The following is a 23,316-nucleotide window of genomic DNA, read 5'->3' as shown; positions in this document are numbered from 1 at the left end:
GGACTATTTATATTACATTTGTATTCATGGGAAGAAAATCTCTGCCGAGGCTAAAAAAAAAAAAAAAAAAACCTCTTCGAAAACCCTCTGAATCCTGTCTCGACAACTGCAAATGGGCACTTCTGCCCCCCACCCCCGCCCCCACCCCAGACTACGAAGAGGGCTCTCAGGAGCACAGAGAAAAATGGAGCAAGGGTTAAACCTTATTGAAAATCAGCCACATTCCCCCAGTGAGAGTGTCCTGAAATAGCGGAAGCTCCAGTCCACAGGTACGACCCCCGGCGTCCGCACCAGAAGGCCATCCTGACAAGGAGCTTGCTAAAGCCGCCGGCGTGCATCGGTGTGGCTTCATGAAAAGGTGATCGTTTTTGTTTCAAAGTGTATCCAGTCCTTCAAAAGGATCACAGGAATGCCGCTTGCCAAATACACGGGGGCTGCAGGAGGGCTAAGAAGGCGATTTCATCTGGGCATCCTGGTCACCACAACCCAAGGTATGGGCGCTCCTTCACCGTCTGAGACGCGCTGTGGGGTCAGAGAGAGGCAGGGTTCGGGGAGGAAGCGCTTTTCCACCCGCCACACTAGCCGAAATGAAACCATTTGGCAAAATCCACGCTGGGGAAAGTCTGGGAAACAGACACTCCCAGAAACAGCTGCGGGGAGTTGAACACTGGTACAACCTTGAAGAACTTCACCTCTCAAAATGCAAAACATGTACACCACCCTTGGCCACATAAGGGTCACCCTACTGTAGCTGTTTTTCTCAGAGATACACTTACATGTGTGCACACAACACTATTAAAAATGTAGCAATGACATATTGGGACTAGGAACTAGTTAAATATGTTATAATACACTCCTATGGTGTTTTACTAGGTTTCATTATTTTATTTCTGTAACCTTTATTTTTTTTTAAAAACTAAATACATTTTATTTAATTTATATTTTTCAGAGAAGGGGAGTGGCAGAGGGAAGAGGGAGAGAGAATCTCCGGCAGAGTCCCCGCTGAGCACGGAGCCTGACGTGGGGCTCGATCTCACGACCCTGAGATCACGACCTGAGCCGAAATCAAGACTCGGATGCTCAACCGACTGAGCCACCCAGGCGCCCCTATTTCTATAACCTTTAGATCATACGTCACAAATAAGATTTTGTCACAACTGGATTTAGTGGAAGCAGAGGAATCGAGTCCACTAGTTTCTGAAATACTGGTACAAAAAAGGCAAGGGAACAGTGCCTTAGAAAAGATTATTCATAAAAGACCATCAGAAAAACCCCTAAGCAAAAGCTCAATAATTCATCAGTAAGTTTAGTATGAACAGGTACAGATTTATTACAGTGAGCAGGCATTCAGTTCCAGGCTTAAGCCCATAAATCTTTCCCTAAACATTACCGATCCTTCTAAAGGACAAATGCTTGAGCTCGGCAGCACTTTAGACACTGTTAGCTGTTGGAACATTCCATAGAAAAATGGAAAATAATTTTGTGAGAAGAGGATGGCAACAGTCAGCAGCCGGTATTCTCAGACTTTCAAATTACCAAAGAGCATATACAATTTTAGTCGAGAAAAAGTCCACATTTTTTGAAAACTAAAGTTTTAGAGCGAAAAGCAACCTCCCCTCCCCTCTTTAACAGGCACAGAGATACTGAAAAAGTTCCTAAAAATCTAACTAACTGGTTTACGGAAAGAAAAACATGTCCTTATTAGTTGTTAAATGCAGTCCGTCCGGAGACTCTTCAAACACAGGTGCTATTCGGGCCCTTGGCCGGTGGCCAGGAACTGGTGGTGAGGGGGCCAGAAAGCAGCGAACAAGTTCTCCGGGTGTGTTCTCTGCAGCGCCTGACCGACTTCAAGTACTTCTCCAAAACAGTGGTTTAGATGCGCCGGAGTGGCTCAGTGGGTTAAGCATCTGCCTTCAGCTCGGGTCGTGATCCCGGGGTCCCAGGATGGAGCCCCGCATCGGGCTCCCTGCTCAGCGGGGAGTCTGCTTCTCCCTCTCCCTCTGCCTGCCACTCCCCCTGCTTGTGCTTTCTCTCTTTCTCTCTCTCTCTCTCTCGGGCAAATAAATAAATAAAATATTAAAAAAAGAAAAAACCAAAATAGTGATTGAGAATCTGGAACTTGTGAATTCTCTTCACCACCTTCTTCAAAGTCACGTTTTGGATAATCTCATCGTCACTATCAGGTTTCTGGACTTGAGTAGATAGGAGCAGAAATCCAGTACAGCCAAGCACCGCGACTGCCTACAAATGGGGAGAATGGAAACTGGTGCGGCCACTTGATGGAAAATGGTGTGGCGGTGCCTCAAAAAAATTAAAAATAGAGCTGCCATATGATCCGGGAATTCCACTTCTGGGTACTTATGCAAAGGAAACAAACACACTAACTCAAAAAGAGATCTGCTCCCCCACGTGCACTGCAGCATTATTCACAATGGCCAGTGCGTGGGAGCCACCCAAGCGCCCATCAAGGGCTGAATGCACAGAGGCAACTTGGCTCGTCTATATACAGTGGGCTATCAGTCAGCCATAAACCAGAAGGAAATCTTGTCCCTTGTGGGAGTCTGGAGGGACCTTGAGGACATTATGCCTATGAAATAAGTCAGAGAGGGCGCCTGGGTGGCTCAGTTGGTTGGGCGACTGCCTTCGGCTCAGGTCATGATCCTGGAGTCCCGGGATCGAGTCCCGCATCGGGCTCCCTGCTCGGCAGGGAGTCTGCTTCTCCCTCTGACCCTCCCCCCTCTCATGTGCTCTCTCTCATTCTCTCTCTCAAATAAATAAATAAAATCTTTAAAAAAAAAAAAAAAAAAGAAAGAAGTCAGAGAAAGACAAATACTGTAGGACCTTCCTTAGATGTGGAATCTAAAAACAAACTCATGGACAGAAACGGGTGAAGGGCGGTCGTAAGGCACAAACTTCCAGGTCTAAAATGAGGGATTCATGGAGATGTGGTGTACAGCACGGTGACTGTCGTTAATAATACTGTATGGCATATTTCAAGGTTGGTAAGAGAGTAGATCCTAAAAGTCCTCATCACAAGGAGAAACATGGTAACTGCACGTGGTGACGGGTTAACTAGGCTGTGATCCTTTCACAATAGACACAAATACGGAATCGCTATGCCGTGGCCCTGAAACTAACACGATGTTCTCAGTCAATTCTATCTCAATTAAAAATTTTTAAGGAATTAAAATTGAAAAGATTTAACTATCCCGGGCACCTGGGTGGCTCAGTTGGTTAAGCAACTGCCTTCGGCTCAGGTCATGATCCTGGAGTCCGGGGATCGAGTCCCGCATCGGGCTCCCTGCTCAGCAGGGGGTCTGCTTCTCCCTCTGCCCTCTTCCCTCTCGTGCTCTCTGTCTCTCTCTCTCTCAAATAAATAAATAAAATCTTAAAAAAAAAAAAGATTTAACTATCCCAAAGAGGGCAAAATACGTTTGAATTTGCAGAAAACGTTTCTAGACAAATACCGCAAGAAATGTTATTTCTTCTAGGAAATACATGTGGCTGCTTCTGGAAAGTAAGACTGGTGGGTATTTTATATCCTTATATAACTTTTAAACTCTTTCTCCACCATGTGTTTATATTATTTCTAAAAAAAAAAATTGGGGGCGCTAGTTTCAACATAGCACCTGATTTCAATCCGCTGGCTGTGTTAGCCTTGACAATTACCCAACCTCTCTGGGTTTGTTTCGCCATCTGCAAACGGGGATGCTATGTACCTCATGCACCTGCGATGAGGACTAACTCCACACAACACGCGTGGAACAAGTAACACAGTGCTCAAGACAGGCATGCAATAAACGTCACCTCCCCTTAGCTCCAAGAAACCCCGGAAATCCTCTTAACCTCTGTTCTTACCGGCAAGAACACTAAAGCCAAAAAGGTTTAGGGGCTTGCCTATTGACAAGATACTTCTTGTCAATCAAGAAGTAACCAGGAGAGTCAGGCCTAAAGCCTGGGTTCCCACCCCCTAACATAAAAACTGATTTCCTATGCCCTAAGGAATGACTCTGTAACTATCTCGTGGCCACACCTCACTTTGGTAGGGCCAGCCTCCTCCCGGGCCTCACTCACCAGACTGGAGGAGTCTTGATTTTTCCCTAAACACCAAATCCACCAGCACCTGAGGGGTTCCTGCCCAGGAAGGCAGCCCCACAGAGGAGCTCCAATTACGTCTTGATCAAAGGCAGCACTAACCTCACAAGGGGATAATAGGATTTGGATGTGGGTGTGTTTTAAAGTTGTTTTTTTTTAATTTATTCATTTGACAGAGAGACACAGCGAGAAAGGGAACACAAGCAGGGGGAGGGGGAGAGGAAGAAGCAGGCTTCCCGCCGAGCAGGGAGCCCGATGCGGGGCTCGATCCCAGGACCCTGGGATCATGACCTGAGCCGAAGGCAGACGCTTAACGACTGAGCTACCCAGGCGCCCCGGATGTGGGTGTGTTTTTAAAAAAAACATACCCCATCCTAATTTCCAGCCCTCTGGCTTGAATACAACACCTGCCTCGACTTATGATCGGGAGTTTTTAAGATCTTATTTATTTATTTATTTGAGAGAGAGAGCAGGAAGAGGGGCAGAGGGAGAGGGAGAAGCAGACTCCCCACTGAGCAGGGAACCTGTTGCAGGACTTGATCCCAGGACCCTGAGATCACGACCTGAGCTGAAGGCAGACGCTTAACTGACTGAGCCGCCCAGGCGCCCCTGACCGGGGGGTTTAAATGGATTTTGTTGAATGAGAAAGTCTATGTGGGGACAATGTTTAACGAATGCCTGTTCTGTGTTTAGGCAAGAGGTTCTCCTTTGAATGATATTTATGCATAAGCCGTTTGGGGCATAGTATCCTGATTAAGATGGAACGACTTTGAAAACGCTTTGGTGGGGATTTGGTGGTAGCTGGTCATTTCTTTTTCTGTTTGGATGGTTTCCTTAGAAAGAAAGCTTTCTGATCGTTGGGTTATTAGTTTACAGTGCACTTACCTCCTTTCCTCAATTCATTCAAAGGGTCCATCTGGGGCGCCTGGTGGCTTAGTCAGCTGAGTGACTGCCTTTAGCTCAGGTCATGATCCCGGAGTCCTGGGATCAGGTCCTGCGTCAAGCTCCCTGCTCAGTGGGGGGTCTGCTTCTCCCTCTGACCCTCTCCCCTCTCATGCTCTCTCTTTCTCAAATAAATAAATAAAATCCTTAAAAAAAAGGGGGGTCCATTTATCTTGTCAAGGACAAAGACCAAGGTGTCTTAAATGCCTACCGGAATGAAATCTTGGGGCCTCCCCCGGGGGAGGTCAAGGGGAGACATGCTGAAAAGGACAGGACAGCACATCCATCTGTTTGGATAGTGTGTACAATGATGGATCATTAGGTAAGAAGCCAGGACAGCAAAGCATTTAAAGGAATGTGAGAGGGTGATAAGTGGAGCCGTGGATAATTGAAGAGTTTTTCCCCTTCCATATTAACACCCTCCAGCTGCTTGGAGCCTCACAGCTCCAAGTTCCTTTACCTAAAATGCGGTGGCACACACTTCGCTGCTCACCCACAGCCCTCCAGGCCCCCACCTGGATCTTACTCCAGGGGCAACAAACCCGCCCGGGCGACGGACCAGGACTGGTCAGGTCTGCGGTTCTCGACTTCGGCCGGCCCGCACAATCACCTGGGGAGCTTTTGGACCATCCCAATGCCTGGACCCCACCCCGGACCAATGAAATCAGAATCCCTGGGGGGGTGGAGCCCAGGCACTGACATTAATTTAAAAAAAAGCCCCTCAGGTGAATGTAATGCTCAGCCAGGGCCGAGAACCACGGGTCTAAGCCAATGACTGACCATCCCGTTTTCCCTTTTGCCAGTTACTGGGCTCGTGCGGGCCATGTGAACGAGTGCCAGCCAGTGAGAAATAATAAAAGGACGTCGGCTGGGGGCGGGCGGTTCTGGGAAGGTTTTATAACCAGATTGAAGGCGAGACACACGAGGGAAAACTCCTCCACCCCTTCCTTACTCACTAACCAGCTTCCTTCCTTCCTTCCTGCGTTTTAACAACCCTGCATAGCTTTGTGAGGAAGTGATGCTTGCAGCTGAGGCTACCATCTTGTGACAGCGGGAGGAGACGCCGCAGAAGGAAAGCCAAGACGGTGGCAAAGACAGCAAAGGGCCTGAGTCCTTGGTGACTTGGTTTAGGGTGCTGTGGTCCCCACCCAGGCCTGAAAAATGGTGCCCTGACTCCTTCCCTGCCATATCCTGGCTGTCAGGTATGCGCCGGCCAGAAGCTGATCTGGTTAACTCAGGGGCAGCCCCCCCACCCCCCGCTGGGCTGGGGGTGTCACCAGCTAGACCCCCGAGGCCTGACGTTGACTGCCACCTGCTTGTACTCACTGACCCTTGTCCCACGTTTTTCCTTAAGCTCTTCTTCCAGGCTTCTCTCTTAACTCAGGCAAATGGAGACCAAAAACACCCCTCGAACTATAGCGACCGCCCCGACGAGACCTCCAGCCGGACAAGACCGCCTAGGCCAGTTTGAGCATAACCGCCCCCCAGCCCCACTCGCACCTGTGCCGATGACCACGGAGTGACCTCTAGAATGACCGACAACTACTTGTACCTCGTTGTAATACCAAGATCTCCGCCCAAGGAGGAGCACAAGCCTCCCTTACGTAACAGGTGTGTATCGGCAGGTGTCCTTAAGGCGCATGCGCGGCCTTATGCCCGCCTCTACAGATGACCCCAAGGCTCCCCTACCTAAATATTCATCCTAACCCTAAACAAAAGGAACCCATTCACCCTTGCTCGGGGAGTTATTGCTCGTGATCTTATTTGATGTGATCTTACTGGAAGTTATTGCCCGTGATCTTATTTGATGCAAATAAAGTTTCCTTTGTGCAGCAACTCCACCTGCTGTATTTGTGACTCACCAAGGAGCCAACTCCCGTCGTGGGTTCAGTTACCGGGTGTGGATGATGCCCCGCGGGAAGGCCAGCCCGGGGGAGGGCGGCTGCCGAGTCGCCGGCTTTCCTGCGCAGGTGCTCCCGGCAGCTCAGGGGTATTTTATTGATTCGCTCAGCAGCTGGAGCTTATGCATAGTAAGGCTAAGTGTGTTTTCCACCCCAGCCTAGCCTCTTGGCCTGGCCCAGGTCCCAAAGGTGCTGCGAGGGGACACGAAGGGGGCCGGGTAAGGAGAGATGCTGAGCGCCGGGCTCTAACACCCACGCTGCCCCACCCTCGCCAGGCCAGGTGTGACTTTGGGCAGGTTACCTGACCTAGAGCTCTGAGTCCCGGATTCATCTGTAAAACCGATGCTAGGCCAAAGTAATGACACCTGTACAATGCTTACCTCGGCGTGCGGCACAGGGGGACCCATCCCCTTCCGCAGAGGAGAGTGGGGCAGATTTTTTGGCAACCCCTCAGTGTATCAGTAAGGTTATCTTTCTAGGAACCAGGAATACACGCATTATGATGAATCCACTGGCTGATGGCGACATGGTAAGTGCCCAATAATTCCAGCAGAAGTGTGGGAAGAAGGGCTCAGTCACCAACGTAGGGAAAGAGCCTAGAGCTTGCTCCCAGATGTCCCTGCCGCCCTGCAAAGGAAGCCTCACTGGCCTTCGGAACAGCGGCACCGATGTCACGCACCCAGATTCTAACTTCCTAAGGGAAGGGTGCAGATTGTACCCTCTACCCTCCTCTCTATTCTCTTTCTTTCTTCACCCCAGTCTGAGCTCAGCAAATGCTAGTAAAAAATGAAAACAATGAAGATTTCTGGGAGATCGTCAGTTCTTAAAGCCATAAAAATGCTGCAGAATTCGTCCCAGAGAGGCTTTCCCCCAGGCCTGGGAGGGAGGGTGAGGGGCCATTATGCTACTTACATCTGCAAAAACAGGATTAGCAGATGAAAGGATGTTTTTGTTAAGATGTGACAAGTCACCCTGTGCCTTACCTTCCTTTGCTCTGGAAATCAGGAAAGAACGCAGACTTCCTAGCAATTACAGAAACTGACCACGAAAACCCCTTGATTACTGGGAGAAAAATCAGTCAGCTTCCGAAAGCATCTGCAGCCCTGGTCTATGAAACAACCACCAAATCCATCCTCATTAACATCTTCAACTTTGTCCTCAGAGCTTCATCCCAGGGGAATACTGGATTACACTATAAAATAATGAATGGAAACTTAAGTCACTTCCGCCCACCCGGCCCGGCTTTTCCTCCTCCTCTGGACTGCACAGGGCAGAAGCCTGCCCCCCTTCCAAGTCACACACAGTTTGGGGAAACGCGTTCCCATACCGCTAACTAGACTCCTAAGGTCAGCATGGCGCAGAACAAAGTACAGGCCAGACACGGAACACACGCCGAGGTCATTTACGCCCATCTTAGCATCTTCGGATGGATGCTTTATAGAGAAAGGACACAAAAAACCGGGAGGGGGGGGTGTCTTTCCACAGCTGAAGCTGTTTCTGCCACTCTAAGATTCCCTCTCCCAGAGGGATGGGGCAGGGTGCAGAAAGCCCAGCCCTCGGGTCTTGTCGGCACTAGAGGAAGCTGACTAGGCAGCTCTTGTGACCTGATGTGAATGGGATATGGTCCAATATCCTGCCAACGCCAGCCGTGGAGGGGGATGGGGGCAGGGAGATGTTCCCTGAGCCAGGGGAAAGCAAAGTCCATTCGATGCGGCTAGCCCACAGCAGGAGACACACACGTGTGCAAAAACCGTCGCGAGTAAGGCCTTGTCTACACCTAATGGTTGGTAACTTAGAAGGCACGGCCTGGAGCTGCGCTTTAGGGAAACAGAGGCAGAGAGTAAGTGTGAAACAGATTAGGGGCAGGGAGGGTAAGAGTCGATAACTTTGCACCAAACCCTGCTTTGGGCTTTCTCCGTGCCTGCAAACACTGTGGCACAGTTTTCCCACGGGAACAGATTGGTGTCAAGATAAAAGCCATCAGCCTCAAATGGCCCCCGAAATCAGATACTTTTCATGCCAATTTCCAGTCTCAAGTTCCATGATGACTGTTTCACGAACCTTCTTCACTCTCCTCAGACCTCTTCCCTCCTCTGCCCCTCTTCTCTCTCCCTCTCCTCGCCCCAGTCTCCCAACAGGTGACCGACCTTAACTCCTACTTCACTGGGGGGACCGGGAGTGCGGAGACCTGGGTTCCGCCTCAGCCACACTTAACCCCGCTCGTCTCCGGGCCCTCCTCTTAGGGGGCAGGTGGCTCCGCTGGCGATCCCGACGAGTCTCTTCCAAATTCTACCAGCCGCGCTGTCCCACCCGCTCGGATCTATTCAGCCAGCGTGAGATCTGGGACGGCATGCACCCCCCACCCCTTCCCCCTGCAGGCTGGTCTGAGCTCCCCAAAGACCCTTCCCTGCCCGCAACCCGCCCGGGGCCACCTTACCCGGATCCGTCCCGGGGACGCGCGTTGGGGGGGGCGGGGCGGGCAGGGGCTACGTGGCGCCGTCGGCCTCGGTCTCAAGCGGCTTCTCCTCCTCCACGGGCGGCTCCAGCTCGCCCTCCTCTCCGCTGCGAGGGTAGGCCAGCAGGCGCATGGCTGGCGCGCAGGCCGCCTCCACCTGGCGCACCTGCTCTCGGCTCAGGCGCTCGCGCCAGGCGTGCACGGCCTCGCGGGCGTCGCGCGCCGACAGGTGGAAGGGTCGGTCGGCGCCGTAGGCCGCGCCCCGCGTCATGTTGAGCGCGAAGGCGTCGAGCGCGGCGAGCGCGCGCAGCCCGGAGAAGCGCAGCAGGCGGCGCAGCTGGGTGCGCGGCTGCCGCACCAGGTCCTCGTAGCGCAGCCTCAGGTAGCGGCGCCGCAGCCAGGCGGGCGCGCCGCGCGCGAACAGCAGGTCGCGCAGCCAGGCTTCGCAGATCACCTCGAGCGCGCCGGTCAGGAAGAAGTCGGCGCGCGGTGCGGCGGGCAGGGCGCGGGCCTGGCCCCCGGGCCGAGCGCCCACGCCGTGCGCCAGTAGCACGCGGTGGAAGCGGTCGCCCCGCTGGCGGGTGCGCAGCACCTGGATGCTCTCGCGCAGCAGCCCCTGCCTGGACTTGAGGCGCGAGTTGTGCACGGCCCGCGGGTCGCGGAAAAGTTGCACCACCTTCAGGTTGAGGCCGGGGTCCCGCAGCAGGGGCACCAGCACGCCCAGGTCGAGGAGGCGCACGTCCTTGATGACCACCACCGGGTACTTGCGGCACTCGGCCTCCAGGGCGCGTAGAGCCACGGGCGGGCAGCTGCGCTCGCAGGCGGCATCCTCGACGAGGCCGACCTCAGCGCGGGCACGGGGCGCGCCGGGGCACAGCGGCGGCGAGCAGATGACCTTGTTGGTCCGCCAGCGAAAGAGGGCGGCCGTGGTGAGATTGGCTGCGTCCGGGGCGCGCGCGGCGGGGTCCCCCGGCGGCGCGTACAGCCGCAGCACCGAGAAGTCGCAGCGGAAGAGCGAGCGCAGCATGTCGCGCAGCGCGCCCTGCAGGCTCTCGGCGTCGCCCGGATACAGCGCCTGCCATAGATGCCACATGGGCTCGTACAAGTAGAAAACGTCCGGGTGCTGGTTAAAGAGCTCGCCCAGGAACGACGAGCCGGTGCGCCAGGTGGCATGCACATAGATGTGCTGCTTCTCGCGAGACACCGCCTCCCCGACGGCGCCGCTGAGGTTGCCCGGGGGCCGGGGGGGCTGGCCCGCGTCCCCCTCCGCGGCCGGCCGCGCCTCCCCGCCCTGCTCGCGCTCGCCCGCCGCCGCCGCCTCCAAGCTCCAGACTCCCAGGCTGCGCTGCACGCCCGGGCAGTGCCCGGCGCCCTTGTCGCCGTCGCGGCCGCCGTCCAGCACGGAGGGGATGAGCAGCAGCACCAGCGTGTACAGCACCAAGAGCAGCGCAAACTTGCAGGACTCCCGGCGCCGCCGCCGCCGGCCCTTCATCGTTCACCGAGCCCCCCACCCTCCGAGCGGGTGGGGCGCCCGTCCTCTCCCCTTCCTCGGAAATCCCGTCCTGAGCCCGCTCCTCCGGCCTCTTCGGGCCCCTCTGCGCCGGGAGGGGGGAGGAGGAGCGGAGCGACCGACCGAGCCGTGCATCCACCAGGGGGAACTTAGGAGGCGGTGGTGCTGGTGGCGGCGCCCCTGCCCTCTCTCGGCTCAGCTGCTGCCGAGTCGCCTATTGGCTGCTTTGGCCGCCGGCCGCCCCGCCTTCAACCTCGCCGCTTCTCCCCGCCTCTTTACCCGCCCGGGATCGCCCACGGCTCCGCCAGATCTGGGCGGGGTTGCCGCGGGGTGGGGACGATGGTTGGGGTGCACCGAGCCAGACCCCACCTTTCCCCAACCCCTCCGTCGCGAAGTCAAGTCTTCATGAATCGACTTCAAGCAAGGGAGGGGCTCGTGTGTACGGAATGTACCCAGTGACTGGACACGGACCCCACCCGGAGGACTCCACCGCCTCTCCTGTTTTTATGTCTCCTGCCTGGTCATCTCTGTCGCTGGCAGGCTCGCCTCCATCCTCTTGAGAGCGGGGCTCCTGGTCCCTATCCACGTCCAGCGCCCCCATCAGCCCCGGGGGGGGGGTGTCACTGAGCTCTGGGTGGGAGAACTCCTCCGCTAAGATAAAGATACGCAGTTGCACATTGCGTGGTGGACCCGAGGGATTGGAAGCGCTGATGCATTCACGCAGGGCAATCAATGTGAACTTTCAAGTGTTGCCTCCCTTAGGGCTTTTGCCCGCCGAGGGCTATGCACATTTCCAGACACCCTGAAGATCAGTTTACTCATTTGTAAAATGCAGATAATTTTTAGCACCTCCGTACCTCCTGTCGTTGTGTGAGATTGGGGGGGGGGGTGTCGTTTGTTAGCACCGCATAACCTAGCCTGTTCTGACACGTGAGCAAAAAGACATTTACAGGGGCGCCTGGGTGGCTCAGTTGGTGAAGCGTCTGCCTTCAGCTCAGGTCATGATCCCGGGGTCCTGGGATCGAGTCCCACATCGCGCTCCCTGCTCAGCGGAGAGTCTGCTCCTCCCTCTCCCCCTGCCCCCCCCCCCGCTTGTGCGCTCTCTCTCTCTCTCCCCCAAACAAATAAATAAAATCTTTTTTTTTTTTTAAAGACATTTACAGAACTAGAGTGGTAGGATGGTGGACTTTCTCAGGAGCTCAATGTTTAAAAGGACCCATAAGCAGGGATATGTACTCGAGGTTGGATGAAAAAGTGACAGGAAGTCCAAGAGGCAGATTAAGCTTAAAGTTGCTGAAGTCCAAAAGAGAACGGAAAAAGATAATTTTTGCTCTGTTTCAGCAGGGATAATGAACAAGGATAATGAACAGCCCCTTGGAGGAAGGTGTTGTAAGGTTAACAGAAGATAGAAAGCAAATCTACTCCTCTCCACCAGGGGAAGGTGTTCAAATGGGAAAAATGAGAACATCTCCACAAAGATTTCCGGTCTTTTTCATCACAGAAACTACCCCACTTCTGAAATCACTCGCTGAAGCATCCTGCCATCTGTCCACAGTTCTCTGGCCTTTCGGCCACTTGTTCAAATCCTCTCTATTCTGCAACCTCATTGACCACTACCGCCACTTTGTTCTTAATTTTTCATATTCGGCGAAGAGACCCCAGACCGTTACTCTAATAACAGTTCTGCCAATAACCTAAATTCCCTGACTTTGTCTTTTCATTACTCATTTAGCAACATCCCCCTGTTAAACCCTGCTTTGGGCTTTCTCCCTGCCTGCAAACACTGTTGCAGGAAGTTTTCCCCACAGGACAGATAAAGTTATCATCATCCACCTCAAATGGTCCCTGAAATCCTATACTTTTCATGTCCATTCCCAGTCTCAGGTTCCATGATGACGATTTCAAACCAGCTCTGCTCTCCCCAGACCTCTGACAACCCTCTCTGCACCCGCCTCCCTGTTTTCAACAGATGAACTTACCTCCTACTTCGTAGAGAAAATGAAACTGTTAGGCAATTTCTCACTTTCCACTGTCAGAGCCATATATCCACTTTTCCCTCCTCTCCTCTTTTGAAACAAGTAGAAGGCTCTCTGTGCACCTGAAGGGAGGGGATGTGGCTGAGCAGAATGCAAAAGAGGCACTGGTGTTTCCTTCCAGAAGCCAAAACTCCAGTCGTGGAGGGTGTGGTCAGTTTTTCAAATAACCACAAAATTTCCCCCTCCTCCCTCGCCGCCCTTTGGCAGGGCCTACCCACACAGACTCTGGGACAGCCTCGTGACTTGCATGGGCAAATGGGACAGTAGTAAACATGACACAAACGGGGGCTTGGAAAATGCTTCCCCCGTGGGGATTGCCCTCCCGCTGCCCTTGGGAACCCAGGGATCACCAACTGAAGAAGCCTGGGCTAGCCACGTGGCTCCAGGAATAAGCTGTCCCAGCTGAGCCCCCCCACCCCCACCCGACTACACAGCCTGCCAACTGGCAGACAGGTGAGAGAGGATAGCCGAGACCAGTGTTTCTTAAATGTATACATAAACCACCTGGGGGTCTTGTGAAAATGCAGAAACGGATTCATTAAGCCCAGCGTGGGGCCAGAGAACCTACATTTCTAATAAGCTCCTGGGCTTTGCAGCTCTGAGGACCACACTTGGAAAAGAAAGATGCTACACTCTCCAGCCCCAGTCAAATTGACCCAGGTCAGAAGAACGACCCAGCTGACCCACAGAATTGTGAGAAATAATAGATGTGTATTGTAAGATACTAAATTGGGGGTGGTTGTTATGCAGCAAAAGCTAGCTGATACAAAGAAGGCGTGAGGGCTTAGACGAAGTGTCCTGGAGAAGCTGAGGGAAAGGGCAGCACTCCACTGGCTCCTCCCCTAGGCTGGGGGTGGCTGAAGGGAGAGTGAAAGCTATGGGCCCCACAGCAGAGATCACCTGAGCCCTTCTTCCTGGCAACGAGTCAGGGAAAAGCAGAACTCAAGAAGTGGCTATATGGTTTATCTGACAGATAGTACCTTGACAGAGGCACTATCCCGAACCTTCCTGGGCCCCAGACGCAACTTGGAGGCAGCAGAAGGATCACAGGGACAGTGTTGGTGACATCTCAGGGGCAACTATATGGCCCCAAACCCAATGATCCCAAGACACCAGATCTATGATATAGCCCTATTTGTAGAGAAACCCTAGGAATTACCAAGGCAAATTACCAGCCCAGCAGAAAGCTCAATCAGAAATAAAGTTGTTTTCTGAGAGGTCCAGGCTTCCAGTTATGGAATGAATCAGTCACAGGGATGAAAGGCACAGCAAAGGGAATATCGTCAATGGTATCGTAATGGTGTTGTATGGTGACAGATGGTAGCTACATTTATGGGGAGCATAGTGTAATGTAAGAGTTGTCAATCACTGTGTCGTACACCCGAAACTGATGTAACATTGTGTATCAGTTATACTTCAGTTAAAGAAAAAAAGGTGTTTTTTGTAAAGTGATTTCTATCACACCTAACTTAGTAGGCCTGCTTCCCCTTTTTGTCTTTCTGGGACGATAGAAGACGCCCCAGCCCTGGCTATCCATCACCACTTCTCCTTCCTGTTAATTCAATCACGTACTCTCAACCAGAGTATCCTCACCAATTCGAACTGAACATAGTTACAAGTCTCTCTCTCTTAAAAAAAAAAAAAAAAAAAAATCCCGGGGCGCCCGGGTGGCTCAGTCAGTTAGGTGTCTGCCTTCGGCTCGGGTCATGGTCCCAGGGTCCTGGGATCGAGCCCCGCATCGGGCTCCCTGCTCAGCCAGGGAGCCTGCTTCTCCCTCTATCTGCCACTTCCCCTGCTTGTGCTCTCTCTCTCTCTTGCTCTGACAAATAAATAAAATCTTAAAAAAATAAAAAATCCCACTGATTCCCACCTTCCTCTAGCGCAACTGCTGCTGACACCTTTATGGGAATCAGAAGGTGCCCTCTCCAGGCACATGAAGTTCAAAAACGGGGCTGCACCTTGAAAAAATGACCGCCCCCTCCTTCGGGCCACCGCTCCAGGCCCAAGTGTACAGCTCAGATGCGGAGCCTGGCTGGGTTCATCTTGCATCCTTCTGCCGGGCCCTTCGCCGTGCCCTTGCCCCGCCGCCGCGGGTTCCTCTGCCCTAGCCTCACAGGCCAGCTTCTTGCTGGAGCTGTTTCTTCTTGTTCTCTCCCTGCTCTCATCTCCTACTCAGTCCTCAGCACACTCCAGTCTAGATTCCGGCCCCATATTGCTACATAAACAGCCCTTTCTAAGCTTATCAGTGGCTTCCATGTTATTGAATCCAGAGGACGTTTTCCCATCTCGTCTTATTTGACCTTCCCATAGCACCTGACGCTTGCCAGCTCCCGCCTCCAAATTCTCTTCTTTCAATTTCTAGGACATCACACTGGTCCCATTCTCCTCCCATTTCAGAGCTGCACCTTCAGAGCAAAGCGTTTGGGAGACCAGGCTCTGTGAAACCGTGATCCTACTAGTAGGGTTATTGCAGGATTATTGGAAGAATTAAATTTTATAAGATGGCTAGATAGATAGAAAGATAGAGCCAACAACAGTGCATGAGATGAAGTAAGCTTCAAAAATGAGTTACTGTTGCTGTTGCAGGAAGCTCATCCTCCTCCACTTGGTCTTTCAATGTTAAAATATTAGGATTCCTTCAGTTTCAGCCCTAGATCCTTTTTCTTCTCACTTCAGTTTCAGCCCTAGACCCTTTTTCTTCAATAAGCCCAGATTGACATTTCCTGCCCAGACCTCTCCTTGGTCAGGTTGGTTTTACCTTATCATGTCCCCTTAATCCATTCATTTTTCTCCATTGCCAGGTGACCATCCTCTGTCCTGTCTCTAAAAACTGCTTAGCCTGTCTCTGTTTCTACTCTGCCCTCCTCTGATTTTTTTTAAAGATTTATTTATTGATTTTAGAGAGAGTGGGGGGTGGGGGGCAGGGGCAGAGAGAATCTCAAGCAGACTCCCCGCTGAACTCAGAGCCTGATGTGGAGCAGAGCTCCATCTCACGACCCTGAGATCATGACCTGAACCAAAATCAAGAGCTGGGCACTTAACTGACAGCCACCCAGGCACCCCTGCCTTCCTCTGATTTGGAATCAGTGGTTTATTTCTGTCATGTCACTCCTCGGCTTGGAATCCGTCATGGCTTCCAACTGGTCTTGAAGACAATCATGAAGGCTTGTAAATTGAGTCATTAGGGGTCTTGAATGCAAGAGCTTGTGATGGTGTTGAGCATATAGTAGATGCTTAATAGGTATCTGTTGCCCGCCTGACTGCTGGGAGGAAGCACTTTTTTAAACATTTGGTCCTTGAAAGCAAACCACTGACTATTTTTATTGAGGGAGTAAGTAATATCAACCACAATGACTTTCCAAAAACCATCTTGCTGTGATCTGGTGGATGGGGGTTGAAGCAGGAAGACCTACTGGGACAGAAGGAGAGGAGAATTGGAAGTGGATAGCAGTGGGAAAGGAAGAGAGGGACAGAGCCTGAGGAGGCAGAATCTGCAGGCTCCGTTGAGGAAAAAATGAGGGTTTAGGCTGGGAAAAAGAAAAAATATATATTCCTTTTGATTCATTTATTCTGGTACCTTTTCTGTTTTTCATGAGGTTTCGAACATTATAAACAGGGGTGTTAAAATCACGTCTTTAATACTTTAAAAATCCTGGGCCTAGACAACAAACTCCCTCAAAAGTGGCTGGAGCTTTCCTTTGCATTTTTTTTCATATCTTGATATTTATTTAAAAATATGCATCAAATGCAATCACGTGCTGGGGTTGTGCTAGGCTGAGAAGATACATGGGGACAAAAACAGTCCCTGTCCCTGCTCTCGAGACCTTTCCAGCCTAAGAGAGGAGACCAGCTTTTTTTTTTTTTTTAAAGATTTTATTTATTTATTTGACAGAGAGATAGAGAGGCAGGCAGAGGCAGAGGGAGAAGCAGGCTCCCCGCGGAGCAGTGAGCCCGATGCGGGACTCGATCCCAGGACCCCGGGATCATGACCTGAGCCAAAGGCAGCCGATTAACCAACTGAGCCACCCAGGTGCCCAAGAGGAGACCAGCTTTAACCAGTTCAAGAAACTTAGGCCACTTAGCTATTCTTGCAAATTAATATTTCCATACAACTTTAGTATCAACTCGTCTAGGTCCAGAATAGAAGCTTATAGGTATTTTTATTGAGAGCATGGTAAATTTTTAAAATAACTTAGGGAGGAGAGTTATCTTTAAAACATTGGCTTGTCCTGTCCGTGCTAAAGCAATAACTTTCCATTAGTTTAAGACTACTTTTGTGCCTTTCAGGAGTGTTTTAAAATGTTCATGGTACAGATTAGGATATTTCTTGTTCAATTTATTCTTAAGTATTTTATCTTCGTGGTTGCTATTGTAAATGGATTTTTCTCTAAGATTACATCTGCTACCTGGTTATTGTGTACATAAGGCAGCTGATTCCTATATGTTAATTTTATATCCTGCTAACTTACTGAATTCTTTCGTTGTTTGAGTTAGTTTTTATTATTGACTGTAAGGGTCTCCAGGTGTATTATCATGTCACCTGCAAATAGAAATGGTTTTACTTCTGTTTTTTCAAGTTCTTATGTCACTAATTAATCTCTTTCATCTAATACTATTGGCTAATACCTTCAGTTTAATGGTAAATAGTCATGGAGATAATGGGTATCCTTACCTTGTTCCTGATCTTAGCAAAAATTCTCCTAGTGATTCTCATTGTGTAAGATGCTAGGTTTAGGATTAAGGTGTATACACAGACATACATATGTTATCATGTGAAGGAAGTATCCATCAATTTCTATTTTTTTGTGTGTTTTTAACATTAGGAAAGAAAGTTAAATTTTGTCAAGGCATTTTTTTAGCACCAAAGGAGATAATCATATGATTTTTCTCCTCAGATATATTAATATGGTATATTATGTTAACGCATTTCATAATATTGAGCCAACCTTCCATTTCAGGAGCAAATCCCAATTAGACATGGAGTATCATTTACTTAATAGCATGTTGGATTCTGTCTGCTTATTTTGTATTTAGTATTTTTGCACCAATATTCATAAGTAATTTAGTTTGTAATTTTCTTTTTCATGCTGTCTTTGTTTTTGTTTTAAGATTTATTTATTTATTTGAGAGAGAGAGAGAGAAAATGTGTGAGTGGAGGAGGGGCAGAGGGAGAGGGAGCAAGAATCTCAAGCAGACTCCTTGCTGAGCACGGAGACTGACAAGGTGCTGACATCGTGACCCTGAGATCATGACCTGAGCAAAAATCAAGAGTCGAATGCTTAAACAACTGAGCCACCCAGGCACCCTTCATGCTGTCTTTATAAGGTCTAGGTATCAAGATTATACTTGTGTCTTAAAAAGAAGATAAAGGTTTTCCTTAATTTTTCCAAGCCATGGAATAACTTATATACTATTTGGACAATCTTGTCTGTAAATGTTTGGCAAATTTCTCCTGTAAAACCATATGGGGCAATGCTTTTTTGTGAGATAGTTCTTTTATAACTTCAGAGAAACTGATTTGTTTAGGCCTTGTCTCTCTAATGGGGTCAATTTTAACAAATGTGTTTTCCTAGGAAATTATCCATTTCATCTATGTTTTCAAATTTGTTTGCATAGAGGTCTACAAAAGGTCTCACGACTTAAAATTTTTCTTGTGTTTCAGTGATCACTTCCCTCGTGTCATTTCTGATTTTGTATATGTCTGCCACCCTTTTTATTCTTGAAACACTAGAGAAATTTCTGCTAAGATCAGGAACAAGGTAAGGATATCCATTATCTCCACAACTGTTTTTTTTTTTATTTTATTATGTTATGTTAGTCACCACACAATACATCATTAGTTTTTGATGTAGTGATCCACGATCCCTCCACAACTGTTTAATGTTAAACTGGAGATAATAGTCAGTACAATAGTGGTTTGTCTATTTCATTAATTTTTTTCAAGAAAACAGGACTCTGGCTTACTAGGTAGATGTAAAAACATGCACTGTTTTTCTTTTTTATCTCGTTAATTTCTGCTTTTATCTTTATTCATCCTTCCCTATGCTTTTATTTTACTCTGCTGTTCTCTTTCTGGTGTTAAGTTGGGAATTTAGTCCATACCTTTTTATTTTGTTATTTTTTCATCTTTATTGATATTGATATTATTTATTTGTTGACATTTGCTGACAATGTCTAAAGGTATGGAGTTTCCTCCAATCACTTCTTTAAGTATATCCAATAATTTCTGATATGTAATGTTTTCATTAGCATTATTTTTAAAAATTCCCTAATTTCATTATTTATTTCCCTTCCTCCCAAGAATTCTTTAACAGATTTTTAAATTTCCAGGTAGAATTTTGGGTTTTATTGCATTATGATCAAAGAAAGTTGTTTGTAATAGTTCTATCTTACGCAACTTACTGGTACTCCTTCTGTGCCTTAATGTGTGATCAATGTCTATGACTGTGTCATGTGCACTGGAGGGGTTGTATTCTTAATTATCATGGTGCCAAGCTTGCTATAGCCACAATTATATACCTTATTAATTTGTCATTTAGGTCTTCTGTATTCTTACTTACTTTCTGTCCCTTTGATCTGCCTTGTGCTGAAAGTGGTATGTTAAAAGCTTCCTATTATTAGTGAATTTACATCAGTTTCTCTTTGCATCTCTTGCAACTTTTGCTTTATAAAGGGGATTGCTGTGGTTACTCACTTTTTAAACAGGGTGGTGGATATAATAAGGAACCGCTCAAATCCCCCTTCAGGCCACTTTTTACTTCAGCTGCTAGGAGTGCTTTTGGTAGACAGCCCTCAGGTATCGGCCCCCTTTGGGATTGCCTAAGCTGAAGGACCTGCCTTACCTAAAGTCATGCTTCCCCTCGGCGTGGCCCACACCCAGTGACTGATTAACGCAGGATTATAAGACTCCAGCCCTCTCACTTCAACTTCAGACAGCTCTAAATGGCCATCCCACCTTCAGAGCTCCCTACAGGATCAGCCAAGACTGCATCATAGCCCCACCTGTCTCTTGGCCCAATCCTACTACCTTCCTATCTCTTTCCTTCCACAGAAGTTGGTCCTAAGAGTGATCCTTCATAAAACTCCAGCAAGATAATAGCCATTTCAGAGTCTGCCAGATGATAATCTGCAGTAAAGAGTCCAAAGGGCTAATAAATAATGTATAGAATTATCACAGCCCTGCCTCCCCCCTCCTCACTACCTTTACAAAGTAAATGCTCAAGCCAGTGGTCAACTCTCAGAGCAGTTGTCTGAGGCGAATTATGTTACTATTGCCAAAGACCGTAGCAGAGAGCGGCCTTTTGCTCTGGGTCTTGCCTAGGTCTAGGGACGATTTTTTTTCCTCAGACATATCACAAAGTCCAGTGCCCCTACTGTCTGAAGAGACACTGAGGGAATTCCCATTACTTTTTTTTTTTTTTCTGTTATAGGCTGACTTCTCTGTTGAAGCAGACTCTGAGATGGAGATTAGCAGCCAGGAGATTTATTAGAGAGGGCTCTTGAGATCAACACCTGTTAAAGGGAAGGGAAGGATGCAGGACTGGGCGGAGGGAGAAGCTGGGTTGCAATAGGACCCCAGCAACACTTTTGGTTTACCACATGGGGACCTTTGCAGATGTAATGGCTATTCAGAGTTGTCCCAAATTGGGGGAACAGGCCCCATGTCATTCAGTTATTAGATGCAGGCTGACCCGTAGAGGGATGTAACTTTGGGTGAGGCTGCTCTCTTCAGCCAAGGCAATCCCTGAGGAGGCTGACAGCTGAGGGCTTTCTGTGGGCACCACTCCCAGCAGCTGGGGAACATTTCCTTTATTCCTGAAGGAGAATCTGGACAGTATCCACCACACTCTGACATTTTCAAAGTTTTTTTTTCAGGGAGGGGCCTCCATATTTTATTAGGGATATGGCAGAAGAAGAGGCTGGAACAGAGCAGCCTTGTTTTTTTTTTTTTTTAAGATTTATTTATTTGGGAGGGAGAGGGGCAGAGGGAGAGAGAGAATCTTAAGCAGACTCCCTGCTGAGCATGGAGCCCAACTGGGGCTCGATCTCACGACCCTGAGATCATGGCCTGAGCCGAAATCAAGAGTCAGATGCTTAATCGACTGAGCCACCCAGGTGCCCCTGAGCAGCCTCGTTTTTAATGACAGATCAATTAACTGCAGTTCAGGGATGGAGGGTGGGCACTGTGCAAGGTGCTTTACTATAGAGAAAAAAAAACAATGAAAAGACAAACAAGTGGACCCCAAAGACATGGGGCAGGGAAGGGCAACACCATCCAGACCGCAGGGACAACCAGAGTTTTCAATCCTCTTTACTATCTCCCAAAGGGCAGAAATGGTGACTTTCTGTTGAAATTCAATTATGACTCATGGTCCCTTTGTATTTTCTAATAGAAACACAAATCAGCAAACAAACATTTTCTGGACAGGGTGTCTTTTTTTTTTTAAGATTTATTTATTTATCAGAGAGAGAGAGAGAGAGCAGGAGGAGGGGCAGAGAGAAAATCTCAAGCAGACTCCATGCTCCATCTCACGATCCTGAGATCACGACCTGAGCCGAAACCAAGAGTCAGATGCTTAACTGACTGAGCCACCCAGGCCCCCCTCAGCTTTCTTTCTTGAACTCCAGTTAGTCTTATATTTCCATTTCTTTCTCAGCACCTTCACCTGGATGCCTCCCAGGCACCTCAAATTCTTTTCATCCCAAGCCAAATTCTTTACAACCCTCCATAAATCTACTATCCTCGTGAATTTCCTGTTTTGAGTAATCCAATCATTACACACCAAGATGCCAGAATTAGACCGCTCACAGTCATCTTTGTGCATGCCTCCCATTTGCTCAGGCACCACATCCAGTTGTTCACCCTGGCCCATACAGTCTACCATGTGAATTTCTCTTAACTATGCCTCCATCATTAGCCTTTTCCCCCTGCAAGATGTCACCATTCATCAATCCACACTGTGTTTTTCCTCTCTAGCTTTGTGTGATCCATCATCTCTCTTTTCTTTAAAGATTTTATTTATTCATCTGACAGAGAGAGACAGAGCACAAGTAGGCAGAGCAGCAGACAGAGGGAGAGGGAGAAGCAGACTCCCTGCGGAGCAGGGAGCCCGATGCAGGGCTCAATGCCAGGACCCCAGGATCATGACCTGAGCCGAAGGCAGACGCTTAACCGACTGAGCCACTCAGGCGCCCTATGATCCATCATCTCTTTTTTTTTTTTTTTAAGATTTTATTTATTTATTTGAGAGAGAGAATGAGAGAGAGAGAGAGAGCAGGAGAGGGGGGAGGGTCAGAGGGAGAAGCAGACTCCCTGCCGAGCAGGGAGCCCGATGCGGGACTCGATCCTGGGACTCCAGGATCATGACCTGAGCCGAAGGCAGTCGCTTAACCAACTGAGCCACCCAGGCGCCCCGATCCATCATCTCTTAATTGGACTCTCCGCTCTCATCTTTTAGTACCTCCACACCTTTATAAGACAGCTCTCCGAGGCCTACAAGATCAGGTCCATACTCAGCACACCTCGTAAGGGTTTTCATAGTGCTGACGTTACTGCTTAGCATGCCTTCTAAGGGTTTCACAGTCTGGCCTCAACGTAGCTCTATGTTTTCACTTCCCCCACTTCCTTCCTCATCCTCTTCCATCCTCCATTCCAGCTCTGTTGGCACGTGGTGTGTTTTATGCTGCACACTCTACGCAGACTATTCCAGTTTCAGCAAAAATGCCTAATAGTTTGACGCTTCTAGATCTGAGCTCAAGTTGTTCCTTCTACCTGAAATGCCCTTTCTGCACATCGCAGTCTATGATATCCCACTCAGAGTTGAAGCCTCCATATAAAGTTCCTTCAACAGAATTAATAATTCATTTTCTGAGTTCCCATGGAATTTTGTGCAAACTTGCACTGAAATACCTCTTACATATCATTCGCGTTTGTTTCCCTTACTAGACAGACTCGGAACTCTGCAATTAAACTTGAAACATAATAGGTGTCAAACTGATGTTTGGTTTGAACTCATGAATTTAATGCCCCTGGTATAGCTAGCACATTAATTGGAAACTACTAATTACATACACCAAAGAATGAATTTAAATTAGATGCTGTACTCTAGGTTAGAAACTAGGGAAGCAAACATTAATGTGTTGAACTTAAAAGAAGGGAGAAATAATTCTAAAGAACTTATTTGGAGAACAGAGAGGAATGAGGGGGCTGCATGGAAGAAAGAAATGAAGAGAAATCAAAGGTGGACATTATTTAAAGACAGATTTGCCCCCTTTAGCATTTTGTCCTCACTGTTCAATTTTTGTATATAGGCAGGCTGATGTGACCTGATGCCAAATGAGAAAATATCAAGTAAAAACACTATGCAACTAGGCATT

The 23,316-nt window shown here is 49.0% G+C and overlaps 1 protein-coding gene across 3 annotated transcripts in view; it reads right to left on the bottom strand.

Moving 5' to 3' along the window:
• Positions 1–13,053, bottom strand: part of CHST7 (carbohydrate sulfotransferase 7) — a 28,402-nt gene extending 15,349 nt beyond the window's left edge. The window contains exons 1-2 of one of the 3 annotated variants that reach the window (XM_035003650.1): positions 9,376–11,110; positions 114–522 (exon numbers count right to left, since the gene is read on the bottom strand). In XM_035003650.1, the coding sequence (XP_034859541.1) occupies positions 9,425–10,885 (1,461 nt within the window). In that variant the 5' untranslated portion in view covers positions 10,886–11,110 and the 3' untranslated portion in view covers positions 114–522; positions 9,376–9,424. Of the gene's footprint in view, positions 1–113; positions 523–9,375; positions 11,111–12,882 lie in introns of those variants that run through there. The other 2 variants (XR_004678974.1, XM_035003643.1) reach the window with 2 other exon arrangements.
• Positions 13,054–23,316: the final 10,263 nt, after the last annotated feature.

This window comes from Mirounga leonina, unplaced genomic scaffold, assembly GCF_011800145.1.
Source record: "Mirounga leonina isolate KUSES-001 unplaced genomic scaffold, KU_Mleo_1.0 Mir_101609, whole genome shotgun sequence".
NCBI classification, from domain to species: domain Eukaryota; kingdom Metazoa; phylum Chordata; class Mammalia; order Carnivora; family Phocidae; genus Mirounga; species Mirounga leonina.
Note: the sequence above shows the minus strand (reverse complement) of the source record. Positions and strands in the feature narration are given on the sequence as shown.